General features: G+C 44.9%; 1 protein-coding gene across 7 annotated transcripts in view; it reads left to right on the top strand.

Annotated features, from left to right (window-relative positions):
- HECW1 (HECT, C2 and WW domain containing E3 ubiquitin protein ligase 1) overlaps nucleotides 1-24,347 on the top strand; it is a 359,806-nt gene that overhangs the window by 76,211 nt on the left and 259,248 nt on the right. For 6 of the 7 annotated variants that reach the window (XM_069812217.1, XM_069812185.1, XM_069812227.1 and 3 more), the window contains exon 1: nucleotides 7,521-7,730. The exons of the other annotated variant lie outside the window; for it this stretch is intronic. In XM_069812217.1, the coding sequence (XP_069668318.1) occupies nucleotides 7,701-7,730 (30 nt within the window). In that variant the 5' untranslated portion in view covers nucleotides 7,521-7,700. Of the gene's footprint in view, nucleotides 1-7,520; nucleotides 7,731-24,347 lie in introns of those variants that run through there. 7 annotated transcript variants of the gene reach the window in all.

The raw sequence follows: 24,347 nt of genomic DNA, 5'->3' as shown, positions 1-24,347 counted from the left end.
AGCTGGAGGAGCAGGCAGGGCTCAAACAGGTGTACATGGTTCAACCGGGAGAGCAGGTAACACTTGTGGTCAGGAGGAGCAGCTAATGCTGTAGGGCCAGCAACAGCTTGGATAAAGCCTTGTTATCCTGCTGTTCAGGTGACAAAGCCCTGGACCTGCTGACTGTGAACTGGAAAGGGAATGATAGTACAGAAGATGAGGAAACAGCCAGGGTGCTAGGGAGGAATGTTGTAAACAATTACAGTGCAACTTTGGGAGAGGTATTGGATCTTACTGCTTTTGTCTTCCTGTTGTCCTTTTCTCCTATTCAGTAAAGTAAGAATTTATTAAGAAAACTGATATGTTTTTAGGTGTGGAAAAATCAGGCATTTGAGCACCAGACAACTTAGTTTAATTTTGCCAGCTTTGGGGTAGGGATTCAAGCTGGTGTTTTATTATTAGCCACTGAAGTTTAAACCTGGCATGGTTGATACCAATCAAGGGCTGTCAGAAATGTTGCAGGGGGCTGTGTATTAACTCAAGACATCTGTCCTGAGTGATTAAGACATTTCATGGTAGGTTCTTTTGGCTGCAATTGGAAGGGATATGCTATTTTAAGTGCATATCCACTTTTTTCCTTTTATTAGTAGGATAGATTGACAGATGAGGGAAGACAGTGGCAACTGAATCTATGCCAGACTTATCTCCACAGTATTTGCATGGGGAGGTGGATATGACATTGCAGAACTACTGAGGGTGGCTGTGGATCTGTGTGTACTATAGCTGTATTCATATTATTGTGATTATACATATTTGTAAAAATAACAAAGGTATTCACCCCCGACAAAGTGGAGTGTGCGTGGTGTTGCTCGCTTGGACTCTTGGGAAGCATTGCCTGCAAAAAAACCCCAAACCGAAAATCTCAGAACAAAACAACAGATAGTTATGAAGCACTGTGACAATCAAACAACAAGAGCAGAAAAAATGTTTAGAAGAGACATATGGCTTAACATGCTGGCCCATTTTTGGTTGATCTTTTTCCAATCCTTCTGCTCTCTCAACATAACCTCTCTCTCAGTCCCTCCCTATTCCATAAACCCATCTGCCTTCATCTGTTAATTCAGCCCTCTGTTACTACTGAATTGTTTATCAGCCAAATGAGTGTGGACGATGAGCTCCTCTATTCCCTCCAACCTAGTTAAAACAGGCCTGCTACTCGGTGGTGGGCCAGTGTTAAGAAAAATGTAAATTACTAATGATTTGTCTGGAAACCTTTGAGAGGGAGGCTGGAACAACTGAGCATTTGGCATCTTCAAAAAAATTTCCAAGGCCTGGATGCAGGCAGCAACAATCTCATCTTCACCACCCTACTGAGTAAGCAGTGATTTTGGCTTAGTATGCTTTCACAAGGTAAGAGGAATACCCCTGCTTGTCTTGGGCTTGATGCAATTCCAGTTCAGTCTGGGAGAGATCTCATGAGAAGTCTGAACTGATCCAACAGGCTTAATTGCCCCATAAAGGGGAAATCTCAATTTTTTCCCTCTTGCTGTCCAAGTGATTTCACATCTTTCTCCAGTGTACCCGTGGGAGGTGTTAGTCCAACCCCAGTTCAGCTGGCAGAAAATTAACCCAGGAAAACAGTGGGTACCAAAGGACCTAGTGAAAGCGTTGGCAAGAAGGGGTGGGACTACCAGATCAGGAATCAGGTGCAGAGCAAAACCAGAAGCATCCCCTTTCAGTAAGGATTCATTCATCCCTTTTGAATATCCACTCTCACCAAGAGAAGAAAAACCTCTCTCTGGCTCTGTTCTAGCATGATGTTAAAGCATGTGTCTAAGCGTATGAATAGTTGTCTGGTCAGTAATACAGCAGTGCTGCCTGTGTGAAAGGTGAACTTAGTCTTTATCAGAATTATTCCTGTTGGGGGAGTACCTTCAAAACCTATCCGTGTAACTAGAGATTTTCTTACTTTTCCCCTTCAGAGGAGGTCTCCAGTTGAGATTAAAACTACGTGTATGTTAATTATGCCAAATCAGTCTGGTGCTATGACTCTCCAGGGGTCTCCTGTTGTCTCCCGGCTTCACTGTTGCAGGTATGCTGTAGACCCCTGACTTTTCATAGACAATGAGACAATTACTCCCCTCTTTTAGCATGGATTCCTAAGAAAATAAGACTTGCATAATCTGAGTGTCTATGTGATCCATGTAATCTTCAAACTGGCTGAGACCTCTCATGCATATTAGATGGGGGAGTCTCAAATATACCAAGTTTTGTGACAGCCAGGGAGAGGAGAAAAGACCCTGATAATGTGTATTCCCACCCTCACTTTCCTGGTGTGGGAGAAGCAGCTGTGATGTGAACTCACCATTCTCTGGATACATCAAAGGAACTACAGGGACACTCATCTAAATCATTTCATTGCTGACAGAACAACTTATTGGGATATGGGCTCAACCTTTGTGTCATTGAACTTGCTTTAAGAATTGTGTTTTTCTTTAAGTGGAGCCTTAGTTGTAAAAATAGTTGGAGTCTTAGAAGGATTATCATAGGCTTTATGCAGGAAAAAATATGCAGTATGTTTGCCCACGTAGAATAATGTTTCATAATCACTGTGTATCTCTTCTGCCAGGGATGCTAATATTTAACCTCCTTCTATTTTGAAGCTGGTTAGCATTTGCTTCAGAAAGAGAATCAAGGTAGAGGAAAATGAACCTAACAGGGACGAATGTCAAACCAGTGTATATCTACACGTAAAACAATTAGGTGTAACTGCAAAAATCAGGCCATGCAAATGATTCCAGCCGAAGGGCTGGAATTCTTTTGATCAAGTTGGGTAAATGCTCCAGTAATTCAGTACATGCATAAAGAAACTCCTCTGTAAAACTCCTCTTTACACCCAGGATGAAAGAGGGATGGAGTTTGGGCTGTTGTATAGCATGCTGCCGGCTCCTGCAAAGGAAGAGGGTTGGTAGCTATAGGGGTTGCAGTCCTGCTGGGGCAGAAATCACTCTTGGACCTGTTCCATGTCATTCCCCAGCAATCATAACCCTTGGTCATGTCTTCTAGGACAGTGTCTGTCATGGCCTCCCCAAATGTTCAGATCTGGGCTGCCAGGAAGGAAGGATATAGTGTCTAAGAAAAAAGGCAGCTTGCACGCAAGAGCTGCTCAAAGAAAGCACTGATAGAGCCTGAAGTCCTAACACCTACATTAGACAAGCACCTATTGCTATGCATAAGCATGGCATTCAGCTGAGATATGAGCAATCCCATCTGTGTAAGGCAAAATATAGTAGAAGACATTAAGACAGCATCAGCCAAGTGCCTTTTTAAAGATGCTCTGTGTGTGTCAAAGTCAGTAATGGAGTTCTGAGTCCCAACAGAGCGAGTAATCAAAAATGAGAAGCCATGTGAGCCAGGTATGAGAATATCGCCAGGTATGGGAATATCACTTGGACATAAATGAGTCTAGCATCTAGAAATGCTGTCCTATATCATCTGAGTAGCAGTCTCTTTAACGGGCAAAAATTGTGTTTATTGGTAAAATTTAGTGAATACTATGTTGCAGGAAAGAGAAATACATGATATCTCGCTCAGCTAGGAATGAATCCAGCACAAAAACTTAGGATACTCCCAAATGTCCTTCTGAACTGTTAAATGGCCCTCACAACACAGTGTCTTCTGCCAGTTCTGCCAAGGTGGTGGATTTCCATTTATCAGTCATCCTTCCAGTCTTTAGTTACACAATGGCCACCCAGGGCCAGTGGCAGGGTAATGGCCATGCTATATTGGACAGATTAAAAGGGCAATATAACGTTTAAGCAGCTTGAAGTTACTCACAGTTTTTCTGCAGCTTTAAGGCAGGAGCATGCTCAGTAAAGGATTTAGAGGCTGACCATTTCTTCTTTCAGAAAAGCTCTTTTGGAGGAACTTTGGTCTGTTTGCACCTGGCCACCTACAAATGTAAGAGATGAGTAAACCCTGTGAGAGCCTTACCCAGTCCTTCCATCATCACCCAGATCAGCTCAAGTCAAGAGTCCTGCAGAGAAGGACACCAGTGGGTTTTTTTTATTGGCTGTAACATGACAACCACCATATTTGTCTGTTTTTCCAGATGGTGTACCTGACATTTGTTAAGAATGACTGAAATTTCCCAGTTTTTCACTTATTTGATCAAAACATTTTAAAATAACTACAAACTGTGCAGAATACTATGCTATACTAAGTGGAAGTTCCTCTGATACATATCAGGCGTGAATGAGCCACCAGAATGACAAATTTTGGAAATGCAATGGAATCTGTCCTGCGCTGACTCAAGAGCATAGGTCTATGTCCCTCAGAAATATTTGGTGAGGAAAGATAGAGTTGCTTCCTCTTGCTTTTTTCCACCCTCCCCAAGCCAAATTTTTCCTGCTCCTATTTCCTGCTTTTGCAGGACTACTCTGTGGCTGCCAAAATTCTGCAAAATTCCCTGCAAAACAGACATGCATCTTCGTCACTGGCTGCCCAAATCATCTTTGCCTTATGCTGTCTGTAGACATGTCATGAGGCATGAGTATGCCTTAGCTTATGGATGAAAAGATACCAGAAGTTGTTGACAGGCCTGTGGGACAGCAAAACTTGCTGTTTTGCTTAGTCTGTGGGAGGTTGGGGAGTATTATAATAGGTAGGCATATAAAATTCAGAGGTTTGTTTATAATATAGATGAGCATCTGAACTGCCAAATTTTAGTCTAATTTTAAAGCTCCTTATGCAACTCTCCTCCTTTTCAGTAAAATGCAAAGTTACAATAGAAACCACTTCATTTCCAATGTCTAATTTCCTTCTTTTGAGGAACAGGAGGGCAAAATATCCTCATCAAAGCTTGGTTCATTTTTTGAATCACTTGCCACATTCATCTTCTGCTCAATATTTGAATGTATATCTACGGGAGGTGGGTATGCAGTTTGCCTCGATCTTAATTTTGATCTCCCTGGTTTTACTCAAATTCCAACAGCGGACAATTTTCAACTTGCTGCTCGTGTAGGAGATTCAGGATGTTCTTTTTAGTCTGAAAGGAAAGCAGAGGTGGTAGCTAGTGAAGAGGAAAGCACATGCCCAGTCCTCCTTAAAGGGGTTCCTCTCCCCAGGTCCACAGAGCATGGCAAGGGGACTTCTGCTTCAAGTCTCATCGTCCTGAAATGTGCTGATGGGGGTTTTGGCTCCTTGCACACCCATAATGTTAAGCTGCCTCTACAACTCAGAAACAGCAACTCAAACTCCAGCTTGAATTTAGACTGCTTTTTAGAGCATATGCATTTATTGAATTTCCTCTTTTAGCTAACTCAATGTCTTTGATAGAATCAACATATGTGTCCACCTCTGAAGACGAGATGCACACCTGAGATTAATACATGATATAGAATTATACCAGCAACCCACATGAGCAGAAGGAGTTGTGGAAAAGCTCAGAGGGCACAGTGAATCGAGAGTGAGGAGGCTTGGGTCAGTTCTCTGCTCTCTTCCAGCAACTTGCTGTGTGACCTTTGGGCAAACTACTTCACCTTTCCATTCCTCTGACTCTTCCCTCATCTTTATTTTATTCCTTCTTATCTAGACTTTCAAAGTGCAAGGGCAGAAGCACATGCCTGTCATGAGCAGTTTCAGTGTAAGCATTGATACACGGCTTTAAAAGAAGGAGACAAATATCTGGCTGGAGGCCTCCTTGTAGGTATTTGTTAGCATGGTCTACTGCAATCTATGATCAGCAGATGGCTTCACTGGATGAGGAGAGACTGTGCTTGCCCAAACATCAACTGAATTTCTCAAACACCTGCGGAAGAGCGTGTTTGCACACAGACGTGTCCCGAGATGCACGTTAATTTGCTGGTGTGGCCTTCGTGGCCTGGTATGTCTTTGGGTCTGCCCTGCTTCTGGGGAAGAGCTGGCGTGGCTTTGTGATGGGCCTCTCTTTCTTCCCACTCTGACTGCACAGGGAACTAGCCCACTCACTGGTCTTGCACGCTGGTAATACTGATTGTAGATCTATTTCTTCTTTTGCTAATGTAATATAATACCAAGCCATTCTCCTTCCCAAATTCAATTTGATTTTTCTTCTGAGGTTTCTGCTGATACTATGTTCTAATTTCTCCTGTTTCACCTCTTTAAGAAAGGAAATGAGATGATCAAGTGGAAATTAGGGGCTACAATGTCTCTGAAAATATTTTGGAGTGCATTGATTAGAAAATTAGAATAAAAAATATTTCTCGCACTGATACCAAGCACAGTGTGTCTTTAGTTCCAAAGAAATTTGTGTGAGTGGGGGATGCAAAGATGGTTTTAGAAACAAACTCAGCTTCAATTGTGGTGTGTTACTGGGCCTATTTGTGTTTTTTTATCAACATGTCTTTGCTCAGGATACAGCTTAAGATTCAGAAGACTCTTGAAAAATTGATGTATTTAGTAGCATGGGGGGGGGGAAAATCCGCTCCAATGGGATAGTTTTAAAAAAATGCTATTGTCTAAAAACTGTACCTCTAGAAGAATGAGGTGAGGGGGCTAGCAGGCCTCTGCAGCATTGTTCTGTCTTTCCCCTCTTCCAGCTGACATTAGGAGCTGGTCTTCAGCCCTTCTGACAGGCGGGCGCAGAGACAGCGCGTTGCTGGTGGAAGCCCCAGCAGCACTCCTGGTCTATTTTTGGCGGGCAGGTTTGCCCCGGGGATGGGACAAATGCAAGACCTGTGGGAGAAGTGAGTGTATAGCACCTCTGCCCAGATCCTGAGCTGCAGTTCGAGACTCACTCTCTTCCCAGCGGCGGTACCGTGGCTTTCTTTGTCCGGGGGTGCAGTTCACGAAGCACTGTCCAGGAGAAGAGGTGAGGCTGGAGGTAAGGGCTGTGAAGGGTGCGCGTTTCCCAGGGGAGGAGGTACAGCTGCTGGAGCAGCAGCGCTCCCCAAGCTGTTGTCTCGGTGCGTGGGGAAAAGGCGTCAGCGATCACGCCGGAGACTACGGCGCTGGTGGGGAGTCGGTGGGAGGGCTGCCGGCCTGAGCCGAAGGGGCAACAAGGAAAAGAGGTTAATTTGTCTGCCTCCACCTGCGGCAGCGCAGCTCCCGGGGCGCCCGCCGCGGCGCGGGGTTGTGTACTGTGGTGTCCCCGTGCCATCAGCTGAGGGCAGCCGGGGCTGAGGGGAGGGGGCGGCCGGCCCCCGGCCGGGCAGCGTCGCGCCTCGGCCCGCGCCCGCCTGGCGGGAGCGGGCTGAGGGCGGCGCGGCGGCCCAGCGGCGGAGGGGCCGGGGAAGGCGGCGGGGTACGGCCTGCCCCGGGCGGGCCCACCGCGGCCGGCCGTCACCGCTCCGTCCCCAGGCGGCCTGGGACGCCGCCGCGCCGCGCCGCGCCGTGCCGGGCGGGAGGCGGAGGCCGGGCGGGAGGCGGCGCGCTGAGGGGCGGGCCGGGCCGGCCGGGCCGGGCGGCGCTGCCGGGCGCCCGCCGCGGCGTGTGGGTGGCTCCAGGCGGCCGGTACCCAGCGACAGGCGGCGGGGTGGGAGGAGGCTGGTGGGGCGGAGGAGGAGGAGGGAGCGCGGCGGCGGCGGCGTTGCGGGCGTATCAGCCGGTGCTGGACTATGGTGCGGCTCGGCGGGGGCTGACACGCCGGCACCCCGTCCGTCCGTCCTCCGCCCTGTGGGCTGACAGGCGGCCAGCCCTGAGCCGCACGTGTGGGATGTGAGACCTGCCCTCGCCGGGGGAGCATGAGCTGTGCCCAGGCCGGCATTGTCCAGGTACGAGGGGCTGCTGCCGCCCGGCCCCGGCTGAGGGGGATGGGGGGGGGCGGCGTTGCCTCCCAGCGGAGAAGTGCGAGGCGGGATGGGGCTGTCGGCGGCCTCGCCGCCGGGAGAGGCCCTTCCCGGGGCGGGCAGCCCCCGCCCGGCCGGCGAGATGCGGTGACGGGTCGTGGGTGTGCGCTGTCATCCGTGCCCGGCTCGGCGGCTGCCCGCCTTTGTGCCTCGGAGCCGGCCGGTCTGTGCGGGAATGGGACCCCCCTCCGTGTCCCTGAGCGCTTCCGCGGGTGGGGGGTGGCCGGGGGGGGTTGCTCTCCCTGGAGCGTACGGGCCCTGGTGGGTTACGGGCTTAGCCGTCGGCCTGTCGGCTGAATTTCACTAGCGAGCAAATAGTGTAGAATTATGGTGAGTGACGTGCCGGCGGGGATTGACATCATTTGGGGCTGTGGATGCGCGCAGGCGGTGATGAAGAGTCCCGCGCTGAATTTTCGGTGGTTACATCCCTTCCCCGTAAAAGAAGAAGCCCCCACATTCGGTTCTTGGCTCCTTGACAATGCAGCAAAATTTAAAGCACAAACCGCCTTTTTTTCCTCCTGGCTCTGTTGCTGTAAGCCAATCTTGTGACTTCATATTTTGGTTATTACCTTGTGTTATTATGTAACTGCATTTTTTTCGTTAGCAATTAAATAAAATAACTTATTATAAGTATGTTGAGAACATTGCCCCAGCCTGTAGCATTGTCAAACGCTGCTTTTCTCATTTCACAGCCTGCATAGATAATGGGTTTGTACAGACACAGGCACATACAATTCATATTTTTGTCTCTTGCATCGTTTCCCGTGTGTTTCTCTGTAGTTGCAGAAGAAATTACTTGGCCTGGGTTTAGATTTTTGCATCCTGCTGTTTGGAGCTGCAGTAGTGCCTTTTTTTTTTTTTTTTTTTTAATGCTGCACTCAGCAGAAGTGCGTAGTGAGACTGTACAACAGTCAGTCAGGCTGTGTTCCTGTCCATGTATTTACCAGTGCTACCATCTCATTTTGTGGGGCACCTAGCCCTGTCTGAACACAGCAGTAATTAGGGGCAGGGTGCTGCTGTGCCAGTGGTGCCACATAGCAGGTGGTCAGCTGTGCCTTTCTGATTAGTGCTTGTACAAGGATTGCGGTTATTACAGTAATTCATTTTAGCTTGGGGATTCATTTTGAAAATTTGGATTTTCCACTAAGAAGGGATTATCATTTCTCTGTGTAGTATGTGTGTTTTAGGAAGAAGTGGAGTACGGTATGTATCCTGGCCGCTCTCTCTACTTCTCTTCCATCTCTGGAACGCACACTCATTTGGACAACACAGGTGCAATGTTGATTTTCATGCTGGAACCAGAAGTAGATGTAAAAAGCATTACATGCTTAGTCAACAGACAACACTCATCCTGCTGATGCAGTCTCAGTCTAGTATGGGGGGGGGAGAAGAGTATCTGTCCTTATGGAGGAAATGTTGGGTCTATTTACTCATTTGTTTCAGGAGGGTGAGCAGGGAGTTAGCTCAGAACAAAGACTGTTTGGTCAGATGGCTGGCACTTGTGAGGAGTGAGTGGCGTGTGAGTTAGTGGTGGACAGCACGTTGTATCACTTGTGTGATACATACTCTAGTGTGTTGCTGACTTAATGTGACCTGAGGTTTGGACTCCTAACCTTTTTAGTATCAATCAGCTCTTTCTCATCAGCTTACTCATTTGAAACCAGAGCAGGCCAGAGCATGAGCTGATGCACTCAGTGACTTTATCGGGAAGCATCAATATCTGAACGTGAATATTTGAAAACAGACTGTGTACACGCACTCAGAACATCCCAAAGAATTGATTCAAAATCCATATGCTCAGTGTTTTAAATGCATTCTAATAAACAACGTGGTATTTATTGTATTCCAGTAAATAACTGGCTAAGACTTGTTACTAAAGTGCATCTTCCTGTGGCTTTGCGTTTCATGTACGTGGCATGCGATCTAGCATTCTTTGCGATCGTGAGATAATCCCTGTGAAGCTTCATGGAGTTTTGCACGTGCTATGTGTGTGGGGGATTCAAGTTGTGAGGGTGATGGTGTTGAATAGTTCGTGTCAGGCCAGGAGCTGCTCTAACAAAGAGGTTGGGTTACCTGTTTTTAAAGTGTTGGAAATCTGTCTTGTGGAGGCAGGCATTACGGTTGCTGCTGTGGTTTCAATGCTGAAAGCTGTTTTTAAAAAAAAAATAATCCCACAAGACAACCTCCCCGTTCCCCCCCCCCCCCCCCCCGGTTAAGCATGTCACAAAGTTAAAGCAGAAGGGCTTTTAGGAATTAAAAAAAAGCAGTTACTCCGAAGTATCTTAGTTTGTGATGATGGACTTTGCTGGAGAATGTGACTTGTCTTCACAATGACTTCCGTTCTTTCTAAGTGTCTCCCTGGTCCCAAGTCTTACCTGCTTAGTTTCCTCTAAACTTAGGGGTACCCACAAGGTCTGCTTTCAGCATGTGTAGATTGTAGTCTTTGTGGGCCCCTGTAGATAGGGAGGAGAGCTCAAGCGCCTTATACAAGTGCTCTGGCTCGTCCTCTCTCCTGTTCTTTAGAAGGGATGCTTGCCAGCCTACGCCAAAGTATGCCTTTGTGAATACTACCCAGAACAGTTTCATTTGGTATCCAACTATACGTGTGACTTCCAGAAGTGGATCATACCTGCAGCTGTCACAGCTTTCCAGCATATATAACTAGGATCCATCAGTGCGCTGGGAGTCACCAGCACCGCAGACGCTCCCTGGCCTCTGGTGGCACCTGTGCTGCCAGGAATGTCGCTGTAGCATCGGCCGTTTCCCTGGGATCAGCTTGCCGGAGTAGCTGGAGGATGGTCCTGCTCATACCAGTTTGTGTATCTGCCCATTAGCATGAAAAGGAATTGCGACGCCCCCTTTTCTTCAGGATGTCTGTTGTTTGTTTACGCTCAGCGGCTTTCTCGGTTTTGGCAATAAGGAGATGAGTCAGTTTTGCTTCTGTTTAAGGCTTTTTTTTACCCATTTCTCTTCTAACATTTCATGTGCTGTTGTGATTCTGCAATGGCTGAGTGGCAAACACTGCAGGGGTTTGGTTTAATTCCTTAGAAATACATTTCTCTTGGCCTTAGATATCATGAATGTTAATTCTAATAAAGTCTAAAACAGGCTAGATCTTACGTACTTACGCATTTGTCCTAAAACACAGCAATATTTTGGTTTCTACTGATGATCTCAGGAGGATGGGGGGCATGCAACACAGGAAAAATAAAAGTACAGCCAGTAGCAAAAGGCAGGCTGAGATGCCACCTACTCCAGTTGATGTTTTCCAGCTGAGATTTGAGGCCAGCAAGATGCTTAGAATTAATTAAGAAGAAATGGCAAGGTTCTTTGATGTAGGGAGCCCAGGGTCATTTTTGTTACAGTTAATGAATAGTGGCTAGGCAGCTGTATAATGGGCTTGAGTCAGTCTTGGACTTTTTTGATCAGCTATGCCATGGCTAGGGTACCCCATCGTCAGCTCTGAAAGAAGGAGGTTTAGGTTCTTTAGGCAGGGCTCCTTAGGTGCTGGGACTGTCCCTTGGCAAGATGGTGTCCTCATCTCAGATGTTTGTGAGTTCACCAGAATATGGACCAGTAAGACTGGTCCAAGCTACAGGCAAAATAGGCTGTTGTCAAGGGCAGCAGACTGCTGGGGGCAAGAGGCTGGCTGTAGCCCCACAGCCTGCTTTTGCTTTGGAAAGAGGGAGGAGTTGGGTTGAAGCAAGGCAGCAGCTGAGCCTGAAGCGGGTTTCTCCTGCTGCAGTACCTGTTGCAGCTCCTGCTTGTCCTCTCCCTCCACTGGTGGCAGCAACAGAAACCTCAGCTCCTCAGGACTCTACTTCCCCAACTCTCCACTTTTATCATCTCACCCTTCTTTTCCACAAGTTAGGAGCAGCCTAAGCTCGACCCCAGCCCTACATCCTTTTGTCCAGAACATTGCCTACAATGCAGATAAACCTTGAGATGTCTTGGGGGCTGGGGAGGAGTGATGTAGCAAGCTGTTCCTTTTAGACCTTAAAAAAGGGGGAAACCCTGACGCTCTTGTTTGACATATCGAAGTAAATGATCAGCACCGTGCTCCCTAGGGAATCGCTGTGCTCCATTGTATTGCAAAGTTCTTTGAGGACGCAGCAGCGCAGGCAGTGTTCCCTTGCTGCAGAGCAGAAGGTCTGTGGGAGAGAGAGTGCACAGCAGTCAGGAAGGCTATTACTGAGACCTTCGCTGAGGTTTCATTTCATGCAGTTAGCAAAACAGGCTCACTCTTTCACACTTTCCAGATATTTTTATATTTCTCTGCAGATGCTTGTAGAACACCAACTTTTGTTTGGTTTGAAGCCTGAATTAAAATTCCCAACCAATGTCTAGAGGCACAAGGGAAAAAAAAAAGCAAGTGTTTGTCCCAGAATTAAAATCCATTTAAATTTGAGAGTTGTTAACCCATGAAATAGTGATGCAGTATAGAATGTTTCTTGGACTGAATCACTTGTGTTTAAAATGGAACATGCTCTAAAAATAAATGGGTAATTGCTTCAATGTAGTCAATATGGAATTTAAAGATGACTGACAGTGATTTGTCATCCATCTCCATAGCAGGAGTCATCTGGGAAGTCTGTGATGTTAAAGGCATTTGTTTCTATTAGCCCCTTTTAAAGTAGTTTTGTTAATGAGTATTTGAACACCAGGACTGAAATCTGTCATGTGGTATAATTAATTTTTCCATACCATAAGAAAATGTGTGCCATGTGCACCTTCAATTACCAAATCAGGTTTCTCAGGTCCTGAAATGTGTGGTTCAGCAGGCCTATTGTTTTAGAGAAAGGAGGAGCATGCTGTTCTGGTGCCAGCGAAGTGCTTTCACATCTCCATGTAAAATGTAGGATGGCATCCTGCAAGCTTGGGAAGATCTGATGATGTGCTACCCACTGTATACTTTTTGCAGAGGGGAAGACTGATGGATACCCCTCCCAGTGTGTAAGCAGAAGAGGTGTAGCAGGAAATTGTCTGCTTTCCCCAAGGGAGAGAGGAGAGCAAGAGAGGGGGAATGCTTGATGAGATGGTCAAACAAGTTGTTCTTTGCTGTATGCTGGTGAAATGCCTGAGTGCTGGCTGTATGGAGCAGGCAGGTCAAGGAGCTGTTCACTGGATCTTAAGCATTGCTGTGACTCCTCTTTCTCCCTGAAACAAACTATCTTGCTGAAGTCTGTCCCTTTGGCAGAACGTGTGTTGTATGTTGTACAGACTTACCTAAGCTAGGTAAGAAGCAATGAAGTTGGGGATAATCCAGCTTTGCTTATGAGCTGGATGCCTGTTGTAAGGCACTTCCTGAACCATTTGAACTGCAGTCTTCCTTCCAGCTGGACACAACAAATGTGTGTGGGGCTACCTGCCTAGGCGTCTGTGGGCACTCTTACAAGTGCTTGACAAACCAGTGGGATGGATGGGATCATCTGATGTCCCAAGCTCGTCCTTGGGCAGCTAGGTGCTTTCCTTTGAAATCTGGGCCCTGTCAAGCTGATAGTGTTGTTAAAGTAGGTGATATTGTCTTGTGCCTACATCTTAATGCAGCCTCAGGAAAATTTAAATTTAAACTTAGAATTCATGTTCTAATGCAGAACATCCATCAAGTGTTGGGTTATTTGTCAAGTGTCTTTAATGATGTGTAAAAAAAAAAAAAAGCTATGGGAGAGGCCTTAGGATTTTTAATATGAAAATACATATACTTCTTGTTTGACATAGTACTTTTTGTGTGCGACTCCATGGTTGCCTGAAGAAAACAAAGATGATGACAGATTTACTCTCTGAAGCAGCATCTTGATTTAAATAGCAAGGTTTAGTTGCTACATGCTTAACATGAAAAGGGGGTGAAGTGGATGAAATGTTTAATCTTGGAGTCAGAACACACGTTTCCAAGATGATGCTGTTCAAGATTCATGAAAGGCCCATTAGCCATTAGGTTGTCTGCTGCCTCGGTTACAGGTCCATGGAAGCTGCAGAGATCGGGAATGAGATCTTTTCATGAACTTTTAAGTTGCTTAATTTGACTGCACCATGCTCTCAAATGGTAGTCAATGCGAGGTCAATACCATGATTCAGAAATACTACATACTTACCCTGAGTCATAGTAGAGACTCGATGCTGAGATAAAGTATTATTGAGTCAAATCCTTTGGTCTAAAAATGAACAATGCTCCTCCTAAAGTTATTGGGAACTTTGCTTGGTGAAGGGCAGTGCCATCTGGCCTCTTGTGATTTTAAAAAAAATTTTTTTTTTTTTTTACAGAGCTGAGTGTCACAGGGAAGCTGGCTGTTTGCTGTGCCTGCATGAAGCACTGACATTTCTTTCTCATTACTCTTATCAGCAGGCTAAAGCAGAAACAACCATAGGAGTTACTACCCAGACCAGGTATTAAAGGCTAATGAGCTGAACTATATTTTCTTCTCTTCTTCTTAGGCTAGAAAAGGATTCCAGCATAGCACCTGGTCCTGTGATAGAACTCCTTTCCAAGGCCCATCACTATGGTGGCTTATAAGAGTTAGGCTATCTGATTTACCACCTTCTTGGTTTCCATTTCTTAGCATTCCTTAAGGATTTTGCTTTCTGTGTGAAATGAAATTACCCTTTTTTTTTTTTAATATGAGCAAAGTTGCCATTAAAGAATAAGATTTCCCGTCTGACTAAAGGAAGAATTTCTTATGTTGGTCGAGAAACTGCATGCTGGTGTAGAACCACTGCCGGCTCTTGAAATTTGACTCGGTACTACTCCTTCATGTTCCTCAGAACTGTCACTCTCAAAGCATCCTCTTTGCAGATTTTCAAAGGCTCTCCCTCTCTGCACATGAGTTTGCATTCTCTTTGATAGCCTCCTCTCCCCCTTCAACCTTTCCACTCCCCAAGAACTGGGTAATTGCGAAGTACTGTTGTTTTTTCCAATGCTCTTTGCTACACAGATAGCTGTTCCTAGGCCGTGCAATCTTATGTCTCAGACAATTAGAATGGGGGTTAATAACTCAGACTAATTTTCTGTACCCAATAGCACAATGTAGGCTAAAACCTTAGTGTCTGTATTTGAGCAATTATATTAGGGCATTTCTAATTAAAAACATGTATCACCTAATTGTAAGTGTCTGAATTCTTAAATATCTGTGTCTTTTGCAGTCAACTGTGTATAAAGCAGGGGCAGGTGCAGAGAGGACACTTGCTTATCCTGAAGTGCTTGGGGCAGTTTACAAACCCAGTGTTAGATTTTACTGTTGCTGGGGTGGGCATGAAAAAGTTTGGGACATGGGAGCAAAATAACAAGCAGTCCTGCTGCAGGAAATGCAGCAAAATTGTAGCAAAGGTGTGGCGAAGTGAGCGTTCAACTTGCCAACTGTGCTGCTTAGGTTTGGCTAGAGGTAGATCCTAGAGGAGCGTGGGAGCAGACAGTGTCTTCTAGAAATCTGATCTAAGGATCAGCTGCTCAATTTGCTTGTTGGAGCCACATAGTAACTTCTTCTAGGTGTCAGCCATATTGTCTTGTCCAGCTTGGAAGATCATCACAAGCCCAAGGAAGTTGCTGTAGAACTTACAGAAAGGGGAAGACTGCCCTCATGCCCTCTCTCCTTTCCTTGTACGTCTGCCTGGACCTCCCTGCAAAGGTGGCTTTTTGAAGCTTGGAATAGGGGTAGTGGCCCAGGCCAGGCTCTCTGCAGGGGTGTCTCAACCTTGCGCTGTCACCATCTTAAAAAAACCCAAAAACCAAACACAAAAAACCCCACAACAAATAAACACCAAAAAAGTCTAAGGCTCTAGTTGGAAATGAGTAAGAAATAACTTTCCAAAAGATCATACAAGAAGTTGCCTGATTACAGAAGAAGGAAGGATATAGGGTTGTGAGGGAGAGGTTGTATGTTTAAACCTCTACTTGGAGCAGGAATAGAAATGTTTCTGGCAGAGCCTGTGCTTCTGTAAAATATCTTGATTGCCTAATTTGTATCAGAATGACTTTCTAGTGGTTATCAAATGTGGATTTTTTGCATGTGCGTATGAATTATTTGTTGGTAAAATACAATTCTGAGGTTTGGACTCCAAGTTAAATATATGCCTGTTTTGACCTATTTTTCCCAACCTAATTCTGCCAGCTCTGTGTGTGCATGCATGATGTTAGTTGCTGAGGGAGGCCCGCTGACTTTGGAAAGACAGTGCACCTTAGGAAAGCTGGTACGTAAGTGGTGGTAGCAGGCTCAGGGTTTGCATGAGTTGGGCGGTCACTTGAGCTCAGCAGGGGGAAGATGTGGAGTAAGATGTTTGAGGAGGAGTCTACTGATTTAACATTGTATCATCTAGTAGCTCAGGAAGGGTCATCATGAATAATGTGTTTGGCTGACTTGTGACCTCCTTGTAATAGCTCTGAGAGATGGACAGGAGATCAATCTGCTTGATGGCCTTGTAATAGCTCACTGGAAAACCCAGTTCATCTCCTTTAGCTACCTGGACCAAAAGGGATATAAATGCAGTATTGCTAATCCAAATAATCCCTGTGGGACCACAAAGAGGGGTCACCCACATGCTGAAATGAAAAGTGGTAAGAGGGCCTTAAGCAAATGAAGACCTAAACTGCTAAGTCTACATGACATACTCTGAACTTACTAGTTTACATCCAGGACATTATAGCCATGTTTCATGCAGCACTGCACCAAAAGAGGCATAACAGATTAGCTAGAGTTGGCTGCATGAGACTGGTTTATGTGCAGGCAGCAATAGGGTCCCTGCTTTGCGCTCCCCAGGGCTTTTATTTCCAGTGTAATGCAGGCAGAAGCAGCTTGCTGCATCTCCGTCCCCTTGGTGTGCTTGTGCCCTGGGTTAGGTGCAAAGCTGGTTAACAGTGCCTGAAGGGAGGCAGGTCCTTGGAAGCAGATACTCCAAAACCAGTGTGTTGAGTAGGGCCTGTTGCTCAGGGAGGAGCTGCCCTCTCCAGGAAGAGGCATTATTATTTCTCTCGCACTCGATTTAGATCAGACCAAGATATGACTTTCCAGGAATGTGCCCTAACAGGCAGAGAGCTGCTGTAAGTGTGTGTGAGTATGGGACATGATTTACACCCATCTGGCCAAAGTTGTTATGTTCTACATAGATTTGAAGATTCATCAAGCCAGAGAGCAAGAGGGAACATAACTCTGATTTAATGAGGGGGAGTTTCTAGGTTCCTTTGCTGAGGGCTGGTTCATGTGTTTTATATGCAGAGTAGCAAGTGGGATGTCAAGACTGGTGTTTCTGGAATGCACAGGAGCAGAACACCAGGTCCCTGAATCCTGTTATGTTGAAAGCAGGGCTCAGTAGCTGTGAGTACCATTTTCAACTTTAATGCCTAAATTCTGCCTAAGTCCCATTCTTTTGATCTGGCCCAAAATATCTATGTTCAGTCTTAGTCTTCTGAACTGTTTTTATTCATGCCTCAGTGATGTGTCCAATGGAAATCTGCATGTCCTTTTGGCTTGTTTATGCAGTAGTTTTCCGAGTTGAATCCTGGTAGCTAATGGTGAATGTGAAAGCTTTCAGCTACAAATTCCCATGTAATAGGATACCAATATAATTCAGTCAGAGCTTTGATAAGCAACAGATTATATGTGGTAATCAGTTCTTCAAGCCTCGGAGGACCTAGGATTAGAGCTCAGAAAGTTGTTGGGCTCACCTGTAAGTTTAAGAGTGAGGAGATGTAGGTGAGAGATTACTGAAAAATGCTTTCCAGCTGCACCACTCAGCCAAAACTGTTGTCTTTCCATAACCACTTCCCTTGATCCTGTGTTTGTGGTCTGTGGTAGGGCAGGAGAGAAACTTCGCAGCCATTGAGGTCTCAGCTGGACTTCATGCAAATTGAGGATTTGTCATCAAAGGAACAGAGTTAACATTGCAGTTCATGATAAATGAATCAAAAAGAGCTTCCTCTCAGACCTTCTAGGTTTGGGGTTTTTTCCCAGTTTTTAAAGGAAGCAGGGTTTTTGTGCTTAAGTCAGCAGGCAAATTCTGCATCTGCTGGAGGTAGCAGGTCTTCTACATTTTTATGTAATTGCTTCGGAGGAAAAACAAAAAAATCCCATTTTAGGCCAGAGAGGGTTGGCGTTGAGCAGGCTTTCTTAAAGGCCACTAACCGAGTGTGTTGTTCCTCCTCTTGCTGTGTGCACTTCGTGTCCCTGCAGTGCTGTCCTGCTGGGCTTGTCTTCGCAGTCCAGCTTCAGGTGTGGTTCAGGAGCTCAGGCCAGCCCTTGGCAGCCCTGCTGAATGCTGAGTCACAGGGAAGAGCCAGAGACACAAGTATTACTCAGATCTGTGCAACACTGGTGGATTATTTGCTGAAAAGTAGGGACCCCCGCAAATCACATGCACTTCAGTTGCTGATCGAGATTGTTTGGTGGTATAATTACAATGTTCATTTTCAAATAGCTGGCTGCTTGAGTAAAGACCTGAATTTGTTGCCGTGTGAGCCACCCTGAGGCTACCAAGCCTTTTTAAAAAAAACCCCCAAACCCGATATATTTTTTCCTTGCATGTATTTTTGGGGGAATGCATGTCATTTATGTGCAGATGTTGAATCACCCTCGTTTTGATGACACCTTCCCTTGGAGTCTGTCACTCCCAGTGAAGACAGGCATCCTGGCAGGAACAAATCCACTGCACTGCAAACATGCAGCATAATTACCTTCTCATAGTAGCTCTGGTGCATGCATGTGTGGGAGGAGGGGAGGCATATTAAGTAGTGGAGCTGCATGAAAACTTGCCAGCGGAACAGTTTTCTGTCAAAAAAAAAGCTGTTTTAAACAGAATCAAAATGTTCCTCATGAGAATGTGTTTGTACTGCAGCTGGCAGCTGTTCAGAGGACCTGGAGCCCTGCAGCCTTGTTTAATGATCAGATCCAGTTGGGAGAGATCAGAGATGGAGGTGTGGCAAGGTGGTGGTGGTTGTTATGCTTCAGCTTTAAGGAAACTTCACAATGTTTCAATTTCCCACAGTGCAGAAAATGAGACTTGACCTACTCTGCTTTATACAGCTGTTTCTTAAAAATTATCTACTGTCTCCAGTGCACATCATTGTAGTGTTGTACTATTGTATTTACTTCGTGGAAGCCCAGGGCCGATCTCATTGCTACACTGAGTTCATTTAAATCACTGATCTTGCACTAGGGATGCATTTGGCCTGTAAGGTCTTAAAATAACTGTGGATTCACTGCACATTTGTGTGGGACAGAGACCACACAGACTTTGCAGCTTGCAGTTTGGTAACACTTGTGCACTGGAAAAGAAAAGCCTGTTAGTGAAGGAACACCCCCCCCCCCCGCCGCCGCTTGCTTTTTCGCTTTAAAAGATTGCCTTGAACAGGGTCCTGGCTCCCTTTTTTGATTCAATTTTTCCAGTTTAGATATTAATGTTATTTTAGCAAGGTTCTCCTCCTCCCCACCCCCCCCGGCTCCACCTCACAAACACCTTTTTTATAGCCATTGGAGGCTAATATGTCTATTTTCTCAGTAGTAAGCCTGTAACATGTTTGGGCTTCCTACCTAAGCTGATGCAAACCAAGCATGCTGCTACTGTTTAGGGCCTTCTGGTTTTAGTGGTGTTGGGACCTTGGTTTTGGTTCCAAAAAGGCCTGTGCTTTGATGCAGCTGGGCTCTCTTAGGGTACAGCAAAGGCAAACTCCCTGCAGCAGAAAGTGTTACTGTTAAAAAAAAAAAAAATGGCCTTCAAGGAAGGAAATGTCCCATTTTGTCTTCACTTCTGTGGCAGTCAAACCAGGTGCCAGTGCAATGGACAGAAAAATGATGGCTTCAGTTCAAGTTTTACCATTTCAAGAGCTTTTTCTTTCTCGCCTTTTGTGGTGATTTGTCTTGTTCCTGCAAAGACCTTTTTTCACCCTTTGCCCTGTGGGTTGCTCTGGTGTGTTGAAGACCATCCTCCAGCTGCTTAGTCTGTTGAAATGTGAATGTGGAAAATGCGTTTTTCTTAGTGTGAACACTCGACAGTGCATTTGTTTGACAACTGAGTGGTTCCTTGTTCAGAGCACACTGCACAGCAATAACATAGCAGCTTTGTCATCTCCTAAGAAAGATGAAGAAAGAGAAGCCTAATAGATTATTTTTTTTTATTATCCTGAGACTATTTCTCATTCTGTTTAGTTCACCAATTTCTTGTGCTTATTTGCTAGCACTTGCCTTGCATCCCGTGTAAACAGATACCCTTTGGTTTTTCCCTGACCCTGCACCCCTTCTGCTGGATGACAGGCTGGAGAGGGTCCCCTGCTGTGTCACTGGTTCCCTGGCTCCAGGTATCCACATAGCCAGAGGCAGAACTAGTCTTGAAATGCCCTGTCGTCGGGGTAAAACTTGGAGGTCTCAAACTTCTTGTCTGCCCATGGACGAAGCAAAAGGGGAATAGCAGAAGCTTTATCACTGTGCTTAATGTTTTTATAGGGTAAGTGTAGATAGCCAAGTATTATGTATGAAAAACAATTATATTTTGAAAAGTTCTTTCCCGTTTCCTTTAAGGTATGCTGCTGTCTATGGATGAAAATGGGAATTTTTCGAAGATCCTTGTCATGCTCTGCCAGGAACACTTAGCCATTTTCAGTTTGTGGACCCTAAATCTTCAGACCTTAAATGCTTTTCTAGTAGGCGTGTGAACCCCCTTGTAGAAATGTCATGTCATATCTGCTGTTCAATTATCTATGTAACCTGCATTCTCCAGGCTTCACAGTTTTTTGTTTTGTTTGTTTGTTTTTAAAAAGGGTTTTTTTCTTGTAGTTAAAGGAAATTTTCTGTCTTTCAATCTGTGCCCATGGCCTCTGGTCCTGTCACTGGACACCACTGAGAAGAGCCTCGCTCAGTCTGCCTTGGTCAATCTCACCAGTATTTGTGCACGTTGATAAGATTCCCCTGAGCCTTTTCTTCTCCAGGCTAAATAATCCCAGTGCATACTTCTGCTTTTCTAGCCACTCTTTCCTGCACGTTAGTAATTTCCTTGGGTCAGGACATGCATTTCTGTGGCTGCATGGAGAGTTGCATCAGGGAAGCGACCCAGATTAGAAGCAATGTGTTATTTTATGCCATGTGGTTTTTACCCAGATGAGGTCCACTTGACTGTTCCATGAAGGCTTATGGCAATGGAAGCAAACACCCAGCAAAGGCTGGGAGTGAGGAGTGGGAGGAAGGCAAGGTGTTTCTCCTTGTGGAGGTGTCAGTTTATGCTGGCCTAAAGTGTTTGTGACGGTCACCTGTGTGGACTGTGAACAGATCTGAAGACCTAAGGGTAAAAATCTTTGCTCTAGATTTACCAAGAAACTAAGGCAACAGAGATGGTGTTTTGGCAGGGATTTTTGTCTGCTGTGAGAAAATCACTTTTCTATATTATTTCTTTACCCTTACCCCAAACATTTTCTGCTCAGGAACTTTCCTAACTGATTGTGGTTCTGTGGATTTAGTACCCTTCATTAGAGACCTGCTCCATGAAACCTTCCCTGCTTTCCCTTGAAACTATCTACACTTTTATTGTAATTTGAAAATGAATTTCACAGCTCAACTATCTGTCACATTAAGAATGCCCTGCTTTAGTCTGTTGTGAGCCTGACTCCTAGTGCCTTCTCACGATGCCCCCTCCTTGTAGTGGCAAAGAAAGTGAATGATCCTCTGTTCTCTTTTCCACTTGCAAGTCTGTGAACCTCTGTCATATCTTCCCTCAGTTGTCTTTTATCCTTCCCTGGATCTTCTCTTAATCTTCACCCCTGCCTTCATCTTTGGTACCTGCAATACTTTCCTCTCCTAATTTGTTACCATTATACTATGCGCTCCTGTTTTTCAGGTATTCCTTTTGCGTTAACTCCTAAACTAATTCTTATTTCTAACTCCAACCCCTAATGTGCAACTTTGCATCTCTAGTTGTAGGTCTGCGCATCCTGTGTGGTTCTGTTTTGCTGCTACCTTAACTGGATCCAGTGCAGTTTCTTGTTTGTGACCCCTTTCTCTCATTCCTCTTTTTTCTTCCTGCCACCCATATTTAGGTCTTGGCTTTAGTCTTGGCTTTAGTCTTTGACTTTACCAGACCAAATTGAGCTCTGTTCTCATGTTGGTAATTTTTTATCCTTTTCTATTGTAGTCTTTACTTCATCTTGTTTTCTGGAAGTTAAAATTTTGCTGTGAATGCGTTTTTCTCCTCTGTTCCATTTTATTTGAATCCCAGGTCAATTTTCTGTCTGTTTATCTTTTTTTGTCTTCATGGATCTGCTGATTCTTAAATACATGTTCTCACGCCTTCTGTCCCTTCTTTTGCAAGATAATTAACATGACTGAAGTACTTAATTTCTGCCATGGGTATAGCAACTCTCTTCATGCTACTTTCTCTACTCATTCAGCCAGTGGTAAGGGACTACCTGAGTAGTTTATTTCTTCCTTCAGATCCTTTCAAAATATTTACTACTACAAAATGGCTATTGCAATAATATCTATAAACTGCTGTTACGTATTTATCTTGTCTATATAATCTTGTCTATATAAGGTTCTCAGGTTTTTGGTGTACAGACATTGACTGGATGATTTGCAGCTCAGTGCTATACCTTGCATTTCACAAAACTGTCTGATATTAGCCATTTGTGAGACAATTGTTTCTGATGTTTCTGACATTTTTTTACTTTGTCTTATTAGGAGGTGATACGATATTTAACTCTTCCAAAATGCAGAAGACCTCAATGAGTTTGGCTTGGGATTTTCATGCACAAGCTGCTTGTTGGGATTGTTATGGCTGTTAGAGGCTGCTTGAGGGGTCCTGTCCTTTTTGGTGGATGTTCTGAGGATCTTTCTCCCCCTGTTGTATTACATATATCTCGCCTTACTTTAGCTGTCTAGAAGAGCCTTCGTGTGCCAGTGGAATAACTGGGCACTCAGTGGGGAGAGGGGCTTGGGATGAATCATTCTGTTTTTTAAGGTAAGTTGGACTTTCCTGTGGGGATACTGCTCTCAAGAGAAAGCCTTTATGCAAACTTAAGCAAAACAGCAAAAACTGGATGAGGTAAATCTCATCTTCTATGTACTACAGGGCTGTCTGTGACAATAGAGGACTGGAATTACTGGTCAATATTTCTGTGATGGTTCATATTAGCATTTTCTTGAAGCATATGTTGCGAACATCCTTCATGTATGTCTTCCTGGAGAGTTCAGTTTTGCTTTAACAGAGGAGCTGCGTATCATTCCGTTCAGTGGAAGGTGTCACAAGCAGTAATGGTTGATTCATAATCACCAGCACATAACTATGTAGAGAAGTGTACTTTTTGGAAAGTACAAAGGGTAATCGCATATCCAGCCAATGTATCTGTCCATAAGTATTGAAAAATCAGGAGCTGGACTCCCTGACAATGTAGGAGTTTTCAAGGCTTCTGGTTTGGAGACTTTCTCTTATGGAGTTGGGGTGCTTACAGGGTTCACTGTTTGAAGTCTTTCAGTACGTGCTTATTGGAGATTGACTTCTGGAAAGGAAAGCTGAGATTTTTTTCCTTGACCTTGTGACTACAGCTACATTAGGAAAATAATCAGTTTTTATTAAACTCATAAAAGTGCTGCTCCCGCTGGAAGGCAGTTAGATTTGGGGGTCTTTCTCCCCTTTTTGCAAACAAACTCTGCTCTGTGAAGTTTGAGATAAAAAAAAAATCAATAAAAATAAAAGGTTGTTCCTTACTAACTTGGCTATGCTTCACTTTTTCTTTTACAGTCTCCTAAGTCTTGTTATATGGCCTTTTATATGTTGTTTATTTAACAAACATGAATCTTATTCACTTAGAAAAATACCCTCATCTTCTCTGAGGGTTAATCAAGGGAGAAACTTTCTAACCCATGAAAGCAGGATGAGACTGTTTCTATTCTGAAATATTAAATAAAGGAATCAAAGTGAAATAATACCCTGTGATGATACCTCAGGGAAGATTTAATTAAGAAAATGAAATTGCATTAGGAGTGACCCGTTGTGGACTGCCAAAAAGCCAACGGATGAGGGAGAAATTTGTTAGCAGTGTGTGCCCATCAGTAAGAGCTTGCGCAGTGTAACAAGCCTGGGAGATACGCTCAACGGAGTGGCTTAAAGCGGTATTTAATTACCTGATTCATTAAGGTAGTCCTTTTAAATTCAGTACTGCAGGGAGCACATCTAGTCTGTGAAATGGCTTGCAAGTTCTGGGCTGGTCATGGCATGTGGCCATGCGTGGGTCTGCTCATGCCTTGCTTAGACTTCATACTACTGAGTTGCCTGCAGTTCAGAGATACCAACTGTTTCCAACCTTCATTGGCTGAAAGGGGGCTGCTGTCTGGTGCATGGCATCAGTTGAAGAGTACTACTCAATAGCCATGCAAACCTCATGTGACACTGTACCTAGAGCAAAGGTACATCACTCAGATGTCAGCAGGTTTGTGTTGCTTTAAATCAATGGGGCTAATTTTTTGTGCATATTGGCCAGGAGCAGTTTTGCACTGACTGAGCCCTGGAGGTGCAAGAGCAGTTAACTGGTTGGCAGGAGGTCAGCTGAGGAGTGGAGACCAATGTGTGATGGCAGAT

This window comes from Haliaeetus albicilla, chromosome 2, assembly GCF_947461875.1.
Source record: "Haliaeetus albicilla chromosome 2, bHalAlb1.1, whole genome shotgun sequence".
Taxonomy (NCBI): Eukaryota; Metazoa; Chordata; class Aves; order Accipitriformes; family Accipitridae; genus Haliaeetus; species Haliaeetus albicilla.
The sequence above is the reverse complement of the archived record's forward strand: the minus strand, read 5'-3'. Positions and strand labels throughout refer to the sequence as shown.